General features: G+C 47.2%; 1 protein-coding gene across 4 annotated transcripts in view; it reads right to left on the reverse strand.

Annotated features, from left to right (window-relative positions):
• Nucleotides 1–16,945, reverse strand: part of UIMC1 (ubiquitin interaction motif containing 1) — a 39,856-nt gene that overhangs the window by 7,983 nt on the left and 14,928 nt on the right. For all 4 annotated transcript variants that reach the window (XM_027718704.2, XM_027718705.2, XM_027718702.2 and 1 more), the window contains exons 4-9: nt 13,841–13,965; nt 12,530–13,684; nt 8,895–8,959; nt 6,316–6,404; nt 5,314–5,393; nt 1,891–2,059 (exon numbers count right to left, since the gene is read on the reverse strand). In XM_027718704.2, the coding sequence (XP_027574505.2) occupies nt 1,891–2,059; nt 5,314–5,393; nt 6,316–6,404; nt 8,895–8,959; nt 12,530–13,684; nt 13,841–13,965 (1,683 nt within the window). The remainder of the gene's footprint in view (nt 1–1,890; nt 2,060–5,313; nt 5,394–6,315; nt 6,405–8,894; nt 8,960–12,529; nt 13,685–13,840; nt 13,966–16,945) is intronic.

The raw sequence follows: 16,945 nt of genomic DNA on the forward strand, positions 1-16,945 counted from the left end.
CTCAGAGCTGAACATCCCCCCTGCCTATTCAACCCAAAATCCAATGATCAGCCCGTCAGCTGAGACCCCTCTGGGTGACTCTCACCTTCCAACAGATGCTGGGAACTGGCCCAAGATGCCCTGTGACCCAGAGCCCCACAAGCAAGCACAGGATTCTGCCCAAGCCCTGGAAGCCCATGGTCCTTCAAAGAGTCTGGGTGCAAACAACACAGGTGTCATAGACTGCTATGGATAATAGAGCCTGGTCTCTACAGGGAAAATACCAGAATAGCTGGCAATAGAAAACCCAAATTATTGTGATTTTGTCCCAAACCCATTGCTCTGCTTACAGCCATTATTGCAGAGCAAAATCCCTTTTATTCCAGGTTGGTTTTCTTATGGGGGGATTGTTTTGAACAAGCCAGAACAGCACAGTAGCAATTACAAAATAACTACCCTTACAAACGTCCCCAAGGAGACCAGTCTGGAGCAGAGTGAAGAGGCCAGCCTTGAACTCTGTCCTGCTGAAAGCCAACACCAAAGGGAAGAACAAATTCCCTCACACTGCCAAGAATTCAAAGCTTTTTCCTGATCACAGTCAGGATTCCCCAGGATCAATGGAAATGCTCACAGTCCAGCCACACCAGGGACCTAAATACCACAGGGCCAAAGACATTCCTGCTAAAAGGCATACTAAAAATTCTGCTCCATTTTGTAGCAGGGATAACACCTTTATCAGTGTTGAGGATAGAACTGTGATAATTTGTGATTTGCCTGAGCCAAATGCTTTGCATTAGTAGCAGGGCTGTGCCTACAGAGAGAACTTCCCACCAAAATTAAGCACCAGCCAGTATCAGCCACTACTCTGGCTCCTGTTATCTTGACAGGACCCATGTCACATCCCCAAAGATTTAGTATAACCTTGTTCAGGAACTACATCAACTCTGCATTAAGATTACATGGTGAAACTTCCTCCTGCTAGAGGAATGCAGAAGTTAAAGTTCTTGTACTAGCTCTGATTTGCTCAAATTGTTTAAACATCATAGATTTAGGTTGCATGTAATAACCCAGAATGTAACTGAAAATTATATATTCACAACCTGAAAAGTTAATCTTATTACAAGCTACTACTTTGATATTACCTGACATTGTGCTAACACAGATTTTACATTTCAAGCAGCAGCTAAAACATAACTTACTGAATATGTTGATAACCAACCAGTGTATTTGTTCACTTAAGCTCTACAAAGGTTGGCTATGGAAACCTGATATAAAAAAGACTGCAAAGAGGATTAATACGGGCATTCTGACCGTGCTTCTACACCTCACTCTTCAAATGAAGGAGAAAAATCCACACTCCCAGATTGATAGTTATCATTTTGCAATTTTAGTGGAACAAGAGGGAAACTTTTCTGCAATCTCTGTCACCCGAACAAGCCATTTTAGTACATACAAATGTCAGACTCCATGCAGAGCACAGGCCATGCTTGGAGTGGTACAGAACATTTTTCCTTCTCAAGAGCCCTGAAGGGCACAAGACTTCCATTTCCTATCACTGCCACATTCTCTGCAGGTCCTCAACAAAACACACAATAGACACGTCTTATGAGAACTGCTTGAAGCATCCAGGACTAGATCCTGGGGCAATATTCAGGAGCTGATAATGTGGTAAATTGTTGTGCAAAGTCAATCAGAGATGTCTCTGTACAGGAAGTGCTGGAAACACCAGAGCCTCTGAATAACACTCTCCTGAACAGCCTGGAGATAGAATAAGGCAGAGCAAACCTTCCCTACACATTATGCACCAAATATCCCAAGAAGAACAAGACTGCAGCACCTGTCTGCCAAGTAAACAGTAGGGAAGGGGGACGAGCACAAGGAGCAAACACTTGCAAGTAACACTTGGCAGACCTGGAGTGTCCCTGCCAGCCTCTGCTCCCACGATGCCGTTGCAGTACATGGCATGGAGCTCGATCTCTGCAGCTGGAAAGCTGTGATCACACAGCGGGCACGACACATGGGCAGTGGCTGTAGGACTGCGCTTGGACACAGTCCCACCAGCATCTTCATCTCCACCAACCTAAGGAAGAAGAAGAAGAAAAATTAGCCAGATAGTGATGTTCCTCTTTTTTTGCTAGGTGCAGAGCTCCATGTTGTCTGGTAGCTACTCACCCTGCCACAGACTCAGTTTTTCTTGGAAAGTTTTATTCTTCCTCCATCACACAGGGGTCAGAAATAAGACCACTGGCTGAGTAAACGGCACTGCACTAACAACTAATTCTTCTTGCAAAGGCAACATGTCCTTCTGAATCGTGGTGAAACCTCTCTGCACAGCCATGCACACCGTTTAAGGCAAACATCACCTGTACTACCGTGGAAAAATGGTAAGGCTTCCATTAATCAGGAAAGCTCAGAAGCGAAACTGATGGAAAATTCATGGGGCAAAGCAAGAGTTCAACACCTGACTTGTGCTCATCAGTTTCTGGATACGATCCACGCTACACAGGCAGCACGGTCTGGGAACACAGCTTCCCCCAGGATGAAAGGAGGCTGCTGTGGTCTTAGGGAGCAAGGAGAGATCACTGGAAGCTCCTCCTCTGTAGAGGAGGTGGCTGGAGCAATCATAAGAGGGGACACCGATCAAGGAGCGAGGCAATACCATTGAAAATCCGTGTCACAAAATTACCAGCGGAGGCTTTTTGCCAGGGCACAATGTCACAGCTCGTGTATGTTCTCAGGGTGCCATTACCACTTACTGACACCCTCTTTTTGCATTGGTCACACAGCTGCAAAGGTGTTCCACTACCCACCCACGGAGATCTAGCCTGCTCCCTATGCTACTGACATTCCCAAATGCAGCAGACTGCAGCCATCTCACTCATAACTACACCTCTGCTTAGTCAGGCTTGCTGCAAGATTTTTTCACATTTAAGAAAGAACCTTTCCCTCCTTGCAATGATTAAAAAAAGCTACTTAAATATTACCCATGTAGAAAAAAAACTATAGGAAAATAATATGGAAGGGGTTTCTGTTTAGAGCTAAGCAGTGACATGTAGACTGTGCAGCAAAACTGCCGTCTGCTTTCCTCCAACAGTATCATTTCAGGGAAGCAGTAATTGGGGTCAGCCAAGATGCTCCGTGCCACTGGAGCGCTTTGTCGTATTACTCGGTTTATTACTTCCTTTTCCAAATTGGGATCTGATTCTGGGTTTTATGTCCTAAAGGGAAGGAGGCTGTTTTTGTTGACTCCGAGGAGCTATGTCAAAAATTGCAGGACTGGGCCTTAAACTGAGATTCCGACTCATGGAATGCATTTCTCCCAGATACCAGCTACAGCACCAAGCCCCAGGAACATCTCCTTCATTCCCAGGGAGGCTCTCTGCCCTGGATTTCTGTGGAGGAGTTGCCACAAGAGTTCCTCCAGACGAACACAAGCTGCTCAAGTACATCACTTACAGCATTAGCGCTCGTACCCCTCTCTCACATCTCAGTGTCACTGCATCGTGTGAATTCCTCACTGTGGGGCGTCACACACAAGAGCCATAAAAAACAAGATGTGTCAAATATGAATGATCAAATCAAACCTGCACTATCCCAGTCAGACAACACACGTAAAAAATATGATGGGAAAAGCAGCAGGCACTGCTCCTTCTAGCTGCCTTTTTTAAAGCAATCTTAGGAGATCACCGGTTCTACACACCCTGCCCGCCTACATTCGATGGTAAATTACTAATTTTAAATGGAAATGCAACATTCTGTAACAAAAGACACCACAGTTCCAAAACTGCTTGTACAAAACCTTGCTGTAACAGTCTGGAAAACCTCAACTGCAGAACCAATCACCCCTGTCAGAGGCAGAGACAGTTGCCTCTGCTCTTTAGCAGAGGAAATTGCCTACAAGATATAGTACTTGCAGCCAACAGCCAGCCAAAAGCAATGCTAGAGGCTGAGCTCAACAACAAGACTCCTGTGTCCTGGCTCAGCATCTGCTAGGAAGAAGCCAGTCCCAGTGGTCTAGGCTCAGCTCATGCAAACTGCTGATGCCATGGTAGCTGTTTCTGCTGTCTTCCTGGAGGGCTGCGGGCTCCGGACCAGGACCTGCTGCCAGCCATAATGTCAAACAATCCCTAGGAACCTGCTCCCCACCACTTTGCTGATCACCTTGTGCCATCCAGGCAGAGGTGTGAGACCCAGGGTACCTTCTGCAGAGCACAAGGGACAGGACAGAGTCCTGGCCACAGCCAAATGGGTCACAAATGTGCTTCGGTGGCCAGCCCAGGATCAACCCTCTCCCTGCTGCAGTCCCTAATTGACTGAGCAGTGCTTGGAGATACCTGCAGAATGAAAGGCACACGAGAGCAGAAGATGGTTTATTAAGAGGCCTGTGAGAATGAGGAGCTGCAGACATGCTGTACAAGCTGCAAACTCCCAGAATGAGCTTTCCACAAATGAGTCCTCTTGTCAAGAGCTGTACGATTCTGTATCCATGTACCCTGCCAGAGGAGTACTTGGCAACCCCTTTGATATCTCTCTCTAAATTAATAGACAAAGGGAGTTTTATCAGAAGCAGGAACTGAAGTCAGGTGTTGGTACAGTGACAGCTGCAAAGCAATTGCTGTGCAGGTGTGACAACGCAGGGAAAGGAGCTGCACACAGAGCACATCTGCAGTGAGAGGTAAGAGGACGGCCCTGCCACTGAATTACTATTGCTATCAACTATTACTGCACAGAAAGCAACATTCCCGGCTCAGGACACTCTGCTTGGCCTGCAAACCACCACCAGCCCTCAACACTTCAAGGACATCTTTATCCCAGTCCAGTCTTTGGGTGAAGCTCTCTTCTTAGCCTTTTGGAGATGGTCTGTTGGAGAGTAAACATTGGAATTCAGAGGATTGTAACAGGGAAAAGCATGTCACAACAAGAGTGACTGAGGTTTCCTAGGACACCCCTCACAGCTCCTGGGGTCCCTCTGCATCACTGAGCATCACAGCACTGTACCCCTGAACATGGGCAAGCTACAGCCCTGCCACCCACGCTGATGGCATCCTCCAGCACAGCAGTGTAAGGGTACAAAAGAATGGGCTGGAATTGATAACAGCTCTCCAGCTATAGGACTGAAAGGTTCCAAGCAGCTGCATGCAGTTCCCAGCCAAAAGGGATTGGAGATATGAAGCAGAGGAGAAAAGCAAAGCGGGAACTGTTTGTTGAGGATCCAAACAGCAGAAGTCCAAGCTCCCAGCTACCCAAGGGGAAATGCCAGCACAGCTCAGTTGAACCAGGGTCTAGAAGGTAGGACTGGAAACAGAACCCTTCCCAAACTTCCAGCTCTTTTACCTGCATAGGTGCATCTCTGCTGTCTGAGCAGAGCTCTTCTCTCTCCTCCTCAACAGCTTCCAACGGGCTCGTTTGTGTCTCTGCAGAAAAACACCTCCATGTCAGCACAGGTTTGCAGCCCCAAACTACCTCCTCACTTCTTGATGTAACTTAGCCCTTAACGCTTCTTCACACAGTTTTCACAGTTTCAAAACATTTTTTAGACTTGCCACAAATGTTATCAGACAATGTGCAACAACACAGCCAGATGAGGGGTTAAAGTCACAGCATGGTGGTGTGAGGACAAAGCCACCACAGCTTTGCAGCTTCATGGGGAGTGAGATTAGACACAGGGAAAGTGCGTGGGACACTTGCTGGGATGGAGACAAAGCAAGAATAGAGCTGCTCTCGCATCAAGACAAGCAGAGCTCCCGTTCTGTGGTCTGCCTTGCAGTTGCACCATCTTTAGACCTCCACATCTTCCTTAGCAACAAAATATGCCACCAAGCACCACCATGACCTCTCCTGCTGTGGCTGCTCGTGAACAGGAACAGTCCCTTCATTAATTTTCTCACTTAAAACGCTGGACTGGAAAACCTCAAACATGGTAGGAGAGACCGAGGAAGAAAAAGTCGCTGGTCCAAAACATGTTTAATTAATGTAAGACAGCTCTCACGCTTTGCACATTATCTTGACACTGAAAAATCTGAAAATCTGATTGCAATGCAGAGACCACTCCTGACACCTTGTTTTGAGTGAGCCCTCCATGCTGACGCACATCTTCATGCCTCTTCAGCAGCAAGTCCCCAACAAACCCTGTCACAGAATTGTTTTAGAGGAAATGGGTCCAAAACTAGGGGATCAAACTACATTACCTGGATAATTTTAGCCCTGACAAATGGAGAAGGGAAAGAAGTCTTTCCCTTTTTGTTCAAGTAACTTGAAAATTCTCTTCTTTCCTCTGAATTCCATAAGTGTGCAACTTTCAGTACAAAATTCATAACATTCTCAAGTGCCTTTTACCTGGGCAAACAGAGATCTCTTCTTCAGCAGAGTTTTCTGTGGCAATATCTGGACTCCTTTTACTGCCAAGTGGGGTCATCGTGGAGATGCTGTTCAAAATATAAATATACTATGAATCTCCAGTCCAATAGGTGTGAGTGCCACACCTGCCTGTCTCACACAGTTCAGAACAGCAGATGATGCCATAATTTCCAAGTGGTCAGTATGATTCTGACAGCCAGAAATGACCAGGAAAACAGGAAAATATGGATCTAAAATGCCATCCTAAGCAAACACCCCAAAGGGAACATTTTTTTCTTCTAGAAACATTTGACAAAAAGGCAGAAAGGGTCACTATCTCTTGTCAGGGGAGCAAAACTACCTGCTCACAACTGTGTGACTCTCTGTGGGAGAAGACTTGGGAGTTGTGCAGGTAGCAGCACTGTGCCTCTTTTTGCCTGGGGAAGGAAATCCTCACAGAGGAAAGATAGACCTGCTTTATCCCACATTATCCTCTCCCTCCTCACACTGTTCATTTTCTCCCTTATCCCTGTGCACAGCAGCCAGAAGCAGCACGGATGTGATACAAGGCATTTTCCTTGCAGCAAAATCCTTACAGCATTAGGGTGGTGGTTCCTTGGAGCAGCACCGGGCATCGCTCCTCTCTTTTTGACCTTTGGATTCCTCCTTTTTTTTTTCTCCCCCCTCACTGCACAGTGTCTTTCCAAACCAGGCAGGCATTGCTGAGGAAGTCTAGCACCCATGCTGATACACTCCACGCCTTGCGTGGCTTTCTGATTAGTCTGATCAAGTATGCAAGAACACACTTTAAAAACATGAATCCCCACACTGACAAACAGAAGATTTATTAAGCTCAACCACAGGCCTTAGAGAGGAGAGAACAGCCACTGCTGATTTATGATAAATAACAAAATTCTGATAGGAAATCACAAGTGGCTTTTCTCTCTAAATAAAGCATCTCAAAGCATTTGTTATGAATCCAGGCTGAGCATGTTTTACTCTGTGTCTAACATCAGGGCTCTCTTCAAAAGAACTCACACAAAACAACTTGCTATGACATTTATAAAATGGGCTAATCAATTTGAAGTCAAACCACATTTCTTGCTACACCAACTATCTCTTGGTAACAAAGCCTATAATCATTTATTAAAACCCCAATCTTCCATGCTCCATACAAAGAGTAAAACAAGCAGGGAGAGCGGCCCACAGAAAGCAAAGCAGCCTCTTCCCAGGGCTGGCACTTCCTAAACTGCTCCACTCCCTCCAGACAGCTCAGAGCCGTGTTTTCCTATTAAGTGAGGCTGAGGCCAGCCGGTCAGGGTGCCTGAGCCCTACCCGAGAGAGGCCTGTGCTGGCAAATTACCAGGAGCCAGATGGCAACGCTTAATGTGCACAGAACTGCAAAGACTGCAGCCATTTCTTGCTTTCCTGCAGATGTTCCAGCTGCCCGAGGAGGGAGCGCTGAATCCAGGTGCATCCCACCCCAAGGCAGGCAGCTCCTGGGTGGCTTGGGGAGTGTCCCAGACTAACCCCATCAGCTACACCAAAGGAACGAGGTCCTTCTCTTTCTATATCCTCCATATCCTGGCCTCTCCTGCCCTAAGCAGGCGGGAGGCCAGCGCTGCAGAGCACACACCTCGCTGCCTTCCACGCAAGCTCAGACCTCAGCTGTCACAAACTCATCAGCCTCAGCAGCAGTGGCAGCTGCAGTTCCTCCTGCTCCCCAAGGCAGGTTTTAAGCTTGTTAGAAAGGTACAAGCAAGAGGGATTTTCATACTCTGCATATTGATAATAACTGTTCAGGCCAAATGCTGTTAGATCAGAGAAAAGTTGGCAGTTTTGTTCCAAAGCAGGTTTAAATTATAAAACCCAGCAAATTAAAAACATGACATTATCTGGCCTCTCTTGTAACTTGCTCCCTAAATCGTCTCCCATTTGTCCTTCTTCTCCACAGTCTTTGCTTGAGAATTGCATCCCACAGGAAGGAGAAGGAAAAAAAAAAAACAAGGAAAGAGGAGTAGGCTTAAATCTGAAGAAAATCATGTTGACTTGTCCCACACCTGTCATCTGCTGAAGTGGCTTTTCTGGAGCACTGCACTCTATCTTTGGCTGATAGGCAGTGCCGTCTGGCTTCCTCTTCCCTGCTTTCCTCTTCAGCAGTAAGGCAGGAACATAAAAATACACACAGAAATCCAGTAAACCCTCCACCATGCTGCCTATGCTCCTTCCCCGATAGACACGTGATGGCATCGCTGTAACTCACCTTCAGCTCCCCCACCCACCCCCAGAGCTGTACCGTACTGTGTTACAGGAGCTTCAGAGGGCAAGGAGCAAGTCCTCCAACTTGTACAAGGATGTACTTGCACATCTTATAAAGTAACTGAGCCTTTCTCCCTAGTTGTGCCTCACCTCTCTCCCACGCTGCTCCAAAGCCAGGGATATCTAACAGCAGTGGCTGCATAAGCCTTTCCAGCAAGCCCTGCAGCAAGCCACAGTGGGATTGCACCCTAAAATACTCCAAGGAGAGTGAAAGAGCCCATATCACTGTGAGCCCCACGCTCAGAAATTATCCTACTCACCTCTGTGCAATTTGCATCGGCTCCCCTTCTTCATGTGCATCCTCTGCAGGCAGCACCTGGGAGGGCTGGAAAAGAAAATTCTGATGTTATATAAAACAATATGCACAGCTGACAGAAGTCTGCTGGGTCATCAGATTCTGCCCATGACACTGCACCCACTCTGCTGTATATTTTTATTTGAAAATGCCTCAGAATCCATCTGGAACTACTCAGCTTTTTCCCTCCATCCCTCTTTTTGGGAAGGTGTTTCAGCAGCTGCCTGAAATAAAGCCAGGCAGTACTTTTTGTTACCTTGCTGCCTAGACATGTTCCTGGACAGTCCCAGGACTGTCAACTCATTCCAGCACTGTTCATCACCTTCCATGCTCTCTGCCTGTTCTAAGCATCCACCTCAATGTACTTGTAGGCAGCAACCATAGCCCTCCTCCATCTCCACCCGTGCTGAGCTAAACAATCCAAGGTTTTTAGTGTTCCCTGCACTCCCCCAGGCATCCTAGCAGCCCTCACCTACTCAACTTTAAAACCTGTTTTCTTGAGCTGGGATGATCTGATCAACTGGTACAGCCGGTGTTTGACCATAAGAAGCACTTTTCTGAAATTTCCTAGAAATAAAATCCGTTGCGTTTTTCTTGCCTGCGAAATCAGTTGTCCCATCAAAGAGAGGGAACAGATTAACCTGCACAATCTACAGCTGGTAAATCTGTGTGCATTTTATCCCATTTTTCATTTAGCTCTACAACTCCACTTATTCTTTCCTTTAAAATTTGTTCAAAAGCCTTATGCACTGCTGAGGTCAGGGTAACATGCCAGTTATTACCCAGATCCCTTTCTTCTTCTGCAGTGTACACGTTACACTTGCCATCCTCTAATCAGGTGGAATTACAACAGTTTATTAGCAGTCCTTGCTGTCAGTTCTCATGCTAGTTCTCACAGAAGGGTTTTCCACTCCCTTCTTTGAATCTATCAAACTCTCCAAGTTCAATTTCCACCATAGGTTTCAGTTTCGATCAGCTCCACTCCTGGATGGCTGATGTACTTCCCCAGCAAGCCCCAAATCAAGGCCTCCTGTCAGATTTTCCTAATGTGATTCCAACCCCCAAATATTCTGATTTGTTTATGCTGTTCTTTACTTCTTTGCAGCCTAATTCACCATTAACATAAAATACCATACCTCCTCCTTTATTTTTATTTCTCTTTGTCCTGAACTGTGCGTATGTTAACAATGCTTCTGCCCTGGTCACGAACATTGGTCCATGTTTCTGGTTTTCCCAAGTACATCTGTTATAAAATATGGCACTAATTCAGGTCACCAGACTCTAAATCTCCAGAATTGTGCCTTTTCCCTCTGAATCTTTTAAAGACCAAGAGTCCCCTAACCTTATTTGAAAGGCTCTTAAGGAATTGATTCTATTAGCGCTGAAGTTTGTTAGTGCAGGTTCACGGGCTGTGAGATCTTCCGACAACCAGGATTTGCTTTGTGCAAACATCCCTTGGCTGCGGGAGACAGTGGCAGCAGTCAGCTGCTGGCAGGGTGGAAGGTCTGTGCCTGCCCCAGGTGAGGTTTTCAGGGCAGGGGCACAGGCAGCCTCCCTCAAGCACATCATCTGCACCTTCATTTCACTGGTATAACACATAGCATGAGGCCTTTTTAAGGACAGATTTGAGTCCTTTTCAAGGACAGATTTGAGTCCTTTTCAAGGACGATTTCTAACCTTGGCACAGCCTAAAATCTCCCACTAGCCCCCCCAGCAGAGCAGCCCTGGTGGCACCGAGGGAGCCTCAGGGCAGCACAGGCAGCAAAGGGTCTCCAAGCGATGCTGCACGTCAGAGACTCGACTGCTCTGGGCCCCTCCTTTGTCACTGCCGATGGAATTGTATTTGATAGAAGGAAAAAAATGGAGACAAGGCACAAGCAAACATCAAACATATCGATTTTGCAAGTAAATCACCTGCTCTGGCCTCAGTGTGTGACTGCACAGAGGCGAGAGAAGGGAGCAACCTCTCATGCTGGGTGTGATAAGGCAGATGAAAGGGCATTTAGAAATAATTTTCTCTTGTGTAAAAAAAAGACTGGCAAATTTTGGGCTAGGGTTGAAATTTTTTAAGTCTACTGCCCCTCTCCCTTCCTTATTTTTTCACCTTAAAAATATTCAGAAAGGCTACATCTACACACAGGTTATGGCTCTGAGAGAGCTCTCATGGTCAAGATGAGTACAAGTTACCACTCAGCACCACTAAAACCTCTTTTCTCCCCAAGAATTAATTAGGTATTAGGATTAAACAGATAATATTTTTAAAAATACACCACAATTTTCAATACTGATTAAAAGTTCACACCCTTCCCAGCTGCTGTATCTTTCCAAGGGCTTTAGTGTACACATCCATAGACCTCCAGTCACCCCAATCTTCCAGATTAATGACACCTCCCTTTCCAGAGGAAAAGCTACAGAAAAAAAAAAAAGCAGTTTGCTTTAAGAACCTCTGAGGCCTTTTGTATCTATCCTAAAGAAATGAAAAAGGACACAAGTCAGTTCCTTTCCTCTGCAGATCACCTCTAAGGCTTGTTTAAATCTCCATCTGCTAAACTCGAGCCAAAGCACTGTCAGGAAAAGTCACATTTCAGCACAGGCTGCTCTGCTCTTTTTCTGCAACCAGAAAATGCAGACATGACGTTTTTCCTAAGTGTTCAATATTACAAGACAGAATATAAATATCACAAAACAAGTTAAGTATCTTTCTAACACCAGGGTAAATGATCAAATACACTTGAAAACAGGAACAACAGAGCCAAGGCTTCAGTCATAGAGAAGATAAAGTTATACAATGATCCGGGAGTGAAGTCATTATGAAAAATGAGGGTTGGAAAAGGCTGACACAAACCTAAAATACAGCAGTAATAAATACTTCATCTGACTAGCAATCTGTTTAAACTTAGCAGTGACAGAAAGCTGCCTTCCGCTCCAGCAGGAGAGCCCTGATGGAGACAGAGGCTGACATCTAGTGTCTACTAGACCCGAGCAGTGAGCCGAGAGAAGGTGCCCAACACCAGGACAAGGACAGCGAGCACCACTGCGGTGACACATCACCAGGGCAGGCAGAAGATGCCTGCGAGCAGGTAGAGCTCCTCACAGCCACAGGACCACGAAGGAAAAGAGAACTTCCAAGGGTGAAGCACGTACAGAGGCACAGGAGTGAGTAGGGGCAAACTGGAAAGGCTGTGCTGCAAGGACAAACCCACATTCTCTGACTGTGAGGGGAAATGGCTGCAGAGCTCCCCATGCAGCCAAGGGTTTATAAACTGGTTCACCAGAGCTGCTGGTGGTCAGACCATCTCTGTGTTCGCTACCCTGACACACTGACAGGCTTCACCCTTCTGAGAAGGATCAGTTGGATGTGTCTGTCTCTGGTGCATTAACAATGACTGTCAGGCTGCGTGATGGCCCCTACCGTGTGTGAGCTGGGTGACAGCCTGCACACTTCTCCCCCTTCCACAGTAAGCTGTGTGGCTAGGGAAGGAAGTCCCTAAATTTAAGAGGGACATTAAACAGCAGCACCTGCTTTGCAGAAGGGACTGAACTGTAAAACAGACTGAGGAGCAGGGCTGCTCAACCTCTGGTCAGTGGCGAGGCTCTTACCTGGCAGTAGCTGGTGGTTGGTTCATCATCAGAAGTGGAATTCTTCTCTTCTTCCATGCTGTGCCCTGGACTCTCTGCCTCCCTCCTCTTTGAAGGGTGGAGCCAGGTGATGCTTTCAGACTCCTGCCCCTCTGTATCTCCATCTTCCATACCATCAGCAACCCCGTTCTCCCTGCTTATCTCCTCTCCTTTCCCAAGCTCATTTTGGGTCAAGGAAGAACTGGGCACAACTGGGTTACCAAACTCCTTCTTATGCAGTAGCTGCCTCTGAGCCTGCTTCAGGCTCTTTTGGTAAACCTCCAGCTGACACAAGATGACTTTGGTGTACTGGTTAGGGTCCACCCCTTTGGGGCAGAAGGGGATGCCCCAGTAATAGTGCACTGTGTCTCTCGCCTCCTCCTGTTTGTGCCTCTCCTCTGCCGCAGTCAGCATGCAAAGATCCGGGGTACTGTCGGACGCCTCGTTCTGCTCTAGTTGCTCTGTGGAAACACAGACCTTGGCAGGGTGCCTGGGCTGTGAGGTGCGTTTGGTACCTGCCCCTCCACTGCTTCTCCTGGGGCTCTCACACTGTTCTGTGGTCCCACTCTTCCAGAGCGTGGCTGAGCTCCCGGCACCTGCTTCTCCCACAGAATGGCCAGTGCAGGGCAGGAGTTGCTCTTTTGGTTCGTGGCCTGTTGCTTCGGAGGAGCTGGAAGGGCTTGTGAACAGTCTGCGAGGTGTCAGTCGCCAGGAGCCTGAAGCCACCCTGCCAAAGGTGGGACTCAATGAGATGAAGTCCTCTCTGAGAGTTCTTGGTAACATGTTACTCGAATCACTTTTTGCTGGTGAGGAAGACTTTTCACTTGACCTTGTCAAAGCCTGGTCCTTCCCCGGAGACACTATTATGCTGGATACTAGTGAGTTTTCAATGATTTCCTGGCTTAACCTCCTCAACACTACCCGGGGGCTCCGGGTGACATCCAACTGTCCACTCCCATCAGCTCTGGAGCTCTGTGAGTGGGAGCTGCACTCAGAGCGAGGGGTGTCAGGGCAAAGTGCCAGACCTCCCAGGATCTCAGAGCCTTCTTTCTCGGCGGGCTGGCTTTGGCCTCGTGCGCCCAGCGCGTCCTCTGACAACTGAGGAGTCACATCAGAGGAGTCTGAGGGTTGACAGCTCTGAAAAACAAAATGTTGGCTCTCCTAGAGGCGTGTTCTCTATCAGCACAGTACACCAAGGTCTCCCAAAGCATGCTGGCAGCCATCATCCTGACTGCAGATGCCCCTAGTGCTGCTGAAGAACCCTAGTAAGGCTCTTCACAGAAGCGCACTTACGCTAAGGCTCTCAGCAATGGCCTTCCTCAAGAGCTCCTCCTCTTCCTCTTCCTGACAGTTCACTTGTCTGGCTTCTTGCTCACTCATTTTCAGAGCCAGTGCAAACTGTTCCTCTTCACTCATCTCTACAGCAGAAGAAATAGGATAATGTCAAGTCACAGCTGCAGGTGTATGTAAATACTCAACATATATCCAACATGTTGGGAGAAACACGTAAGGGTCCCACCTCCCCAAGAGGAATGCAGAGCAAAACATCTAAACTTCAGCTTTCCTGAAAAGATGTCACCGAAACTGAGTAGGCAACAATAAATGAGAAAGGTAACCCAGGTCAGGAACTTCAGTTCAGGTTTCTACAGCAATCTAAGCTCCCTTTCCCTGGGTATATTATCTGCAACGTGATATTTTATTTGGCATCAAACAACACACTCTGCAGGTGCCGAATTCATGTTCAAGGAGAGAGAAAAAGGACAGATTTCCAAAGTGTGCTCATTTTTATATCAGACAGATCAGCAGCAAGGCAGGATAAACAACACATCTTCTTTAAGACATTTTTTTACTAACCAGTAGCACACCTCAGTGCCTTCTGACACATAGATACCTGCAATACCACAGGAGACCTACCTGAGAGAAAAAGAGCTACATGTTGTTCACCCTGAGCTGCAGGTGGAAAGCTCTGTGGAGGATAATGTTACTTGCTTGGTGGTATTATAGAGGATCTTTCACATGCATACATCCCCCTTCTGCTCACATCACCACTCCACTGCATCACTAAGTCAGTCATGCATGGGAAACAGGTTTCCTACAGTTGTAACTGCTATTTCAGCAGAAAATTTCTTCCTGAAATACTCCTCGCTCAAATCAAACCAAAAGCCTGGACTGGCTATTTAGAAACAAAGCAGTTAGTTACTCTGGAAAACACTTATTTACTTAGATTCAATCCAACACTTCCACTATGCTTAAAATATACAACGCCTGCAGAATGGAGTGCAGCTTGAAAAACAACTCAACAGCACTCTCAGGAGCTGAAAAATACATCTTCTCACTTGAAACAAATTGACAGATTTCCTTCAGAACCCGCTCCCTCCTCCAGGCAGAATCCTGCACTCGCCATCTCATGCATGAACCAAAGGCTCGCGCTCTCCGACGGGCTACAACATCTTTAAGACATGTCATTGAACAGGGAGGCCGCCCAAGCACAAAACATGCCTTCACTGCAGCCAGCTCCGGAGACAGACCTTTCCCAGGATAAAGCATTCAGAACTTGCAGGCTCCCATTTTTTATCCCATCCTCTTCCTACCAGCTGCCACCCAAACACAGCAGCGCAGCCACCCTGGAAGCAGCTGGGGACTGCTCTGGCCGTAGCACAGTCCGTGCATGACGGCACGGCTGCAACCAGGAGCATTCACGGAGCAGACGGCTCTGCTATGCCCTTCCCCCAGCTCCTCGCTGATGGCAGCCCCGTGCTCCCCCACCCAAGCAGGATCTGAAGCATTTTTGGACTGCTCTGATTACTCTCAGATTCTTTTGTGTGTCCTACTAAATCAGCACTTAGCTTCAGGTTGTTGGTTTGGGGGGGAGGGGGGTAATTCCTTTTAAAATTAAGAAAGAGGTTGAAGGGAAGGCAGACTGCAATGCTCTCAGGGCTCGTGGGGATCTTTTGTCCTTGGACAAAGTCGTTCTATGATGTTACAGCCAAGAGGGACCACGGAAACAAAAAAGCATCCTTTAACGGAAAGCAGATGACAGTCCAGTGTATGGAGAAGGATCCCATCCCCAAGAACAACAGCAATACACAGCATTGCACAGAATCACAGAATCAATTAGGTTGGAAAAGACTTCAGAGATTACAACCTTTGACTGATCACCACCTTGTCAACTAGACCATGGCACTAAGTGCCACGTCCAGTCTTTTCTGTTTTCACAATACTAAACACCTTCCAAGCATTTGGAAAGTCTGTGCTGATTTGTTTCCCTGCCCAATCCATCACAGCCATCAGGCCAGATCCTGATCCTGATTACAAACTCCAACATGGGCACGAAAACCAGTGCACGTGATTGGCGTCCCACAACACACGACTCTCCACGTGCTTCAACGGGGGCCTGAGTGTTCGCCAGTTCAGGCTATCAACATCCATGAAGCTTAATAAAAAGAAACATTTTTTGGCGAGCTACTGCTGTACATTTTGTTTTCTTCTCCTTCCCTGGCACAGCAATTTCCCCTCTGGGGACAAGGAATGTGCCAGACAAATGCTGCCTCTGGCAAAGAAACCAGTGACAAACAAGATGCACTTAGTGCACGTTCCAGTTGAGTAGGTGCTCCAGAGACGGGGAAATCTCGACTTTAAACCCACCTGGCATTACGGTGGGAGAGCAAAGAGCAGCTCTGCCCATGTCTTCCAGTAGACCTGACCTGCTTTAAGTGGAGCTGACAGTATTTCGTGCTCCAGGACTGATGACTTCTCAGCACCGTGTGTTTTATTAAACTTGATGCTGATTGCAGCGGTCATAATTGATGATGATTAGAAATGCAGAGCGCCGCGTTAGCCCCCGACCGGCGTGTGCAAACAGACCCGGGGAGCTCAGAGCGTGTGGCGGAGACGAGACGTGCTCCTGGAGCATGCCAGAGGGACAGGAGCTCCCACAGCCCCCGGGAAGAACGATCCCTCTCCATCTGGACCACCCTGCTCAACTCACACTCATCGCTCGTCTCACAGGAGCCCATTCTCGTGAGGAAACACCAGCATTTCCAGCTGGGAACTCCGCGTCTCACACTCCAAAATCCACTCGTCACACGTCCATCCCAACGCAGCATGAAATCCCAGAGCCTCTCTGGAGACCAGGGCATCCAAGACACCCACAGATGGGAAGGAGGGGTCAGAGAGAAACTGTTTTTAAGATACTGCAGCCCTAAACAAATTAAACCATTTCAGAGCCTTTTTAAATGCTAATACGGCAATTTGTGAAGCGATTTATGTTCCATTTTGACATTTGCAAAGTGAATTAGATGCAAAACCCCACTAGTTGTAGTTCTAACACTTACTAATAAGAGATTTACTCAAATATAACAGAAATGGGGGATCTCAGTATTTCTACATATCCAAAGA

The sequence above is a fragment of the Pipra filicauda genome, unplaced genomic scaffold (genome assembly GCF_003945595.2).
Source record: "Pipra filicauda isolate LSUMZ 115617 unplaced genomic scaffold, ASM394559v2 scaffold3_size10097308_pilon, whole genome shotgun sequence".
In the NCBI taxonomy this organism is placed as follows: domain Eukaryota; kingdom Metazoa; phylum Chordata; class Aves; order Passeriformes; family Pipridae; genus Pipra; species Pipra filicauda.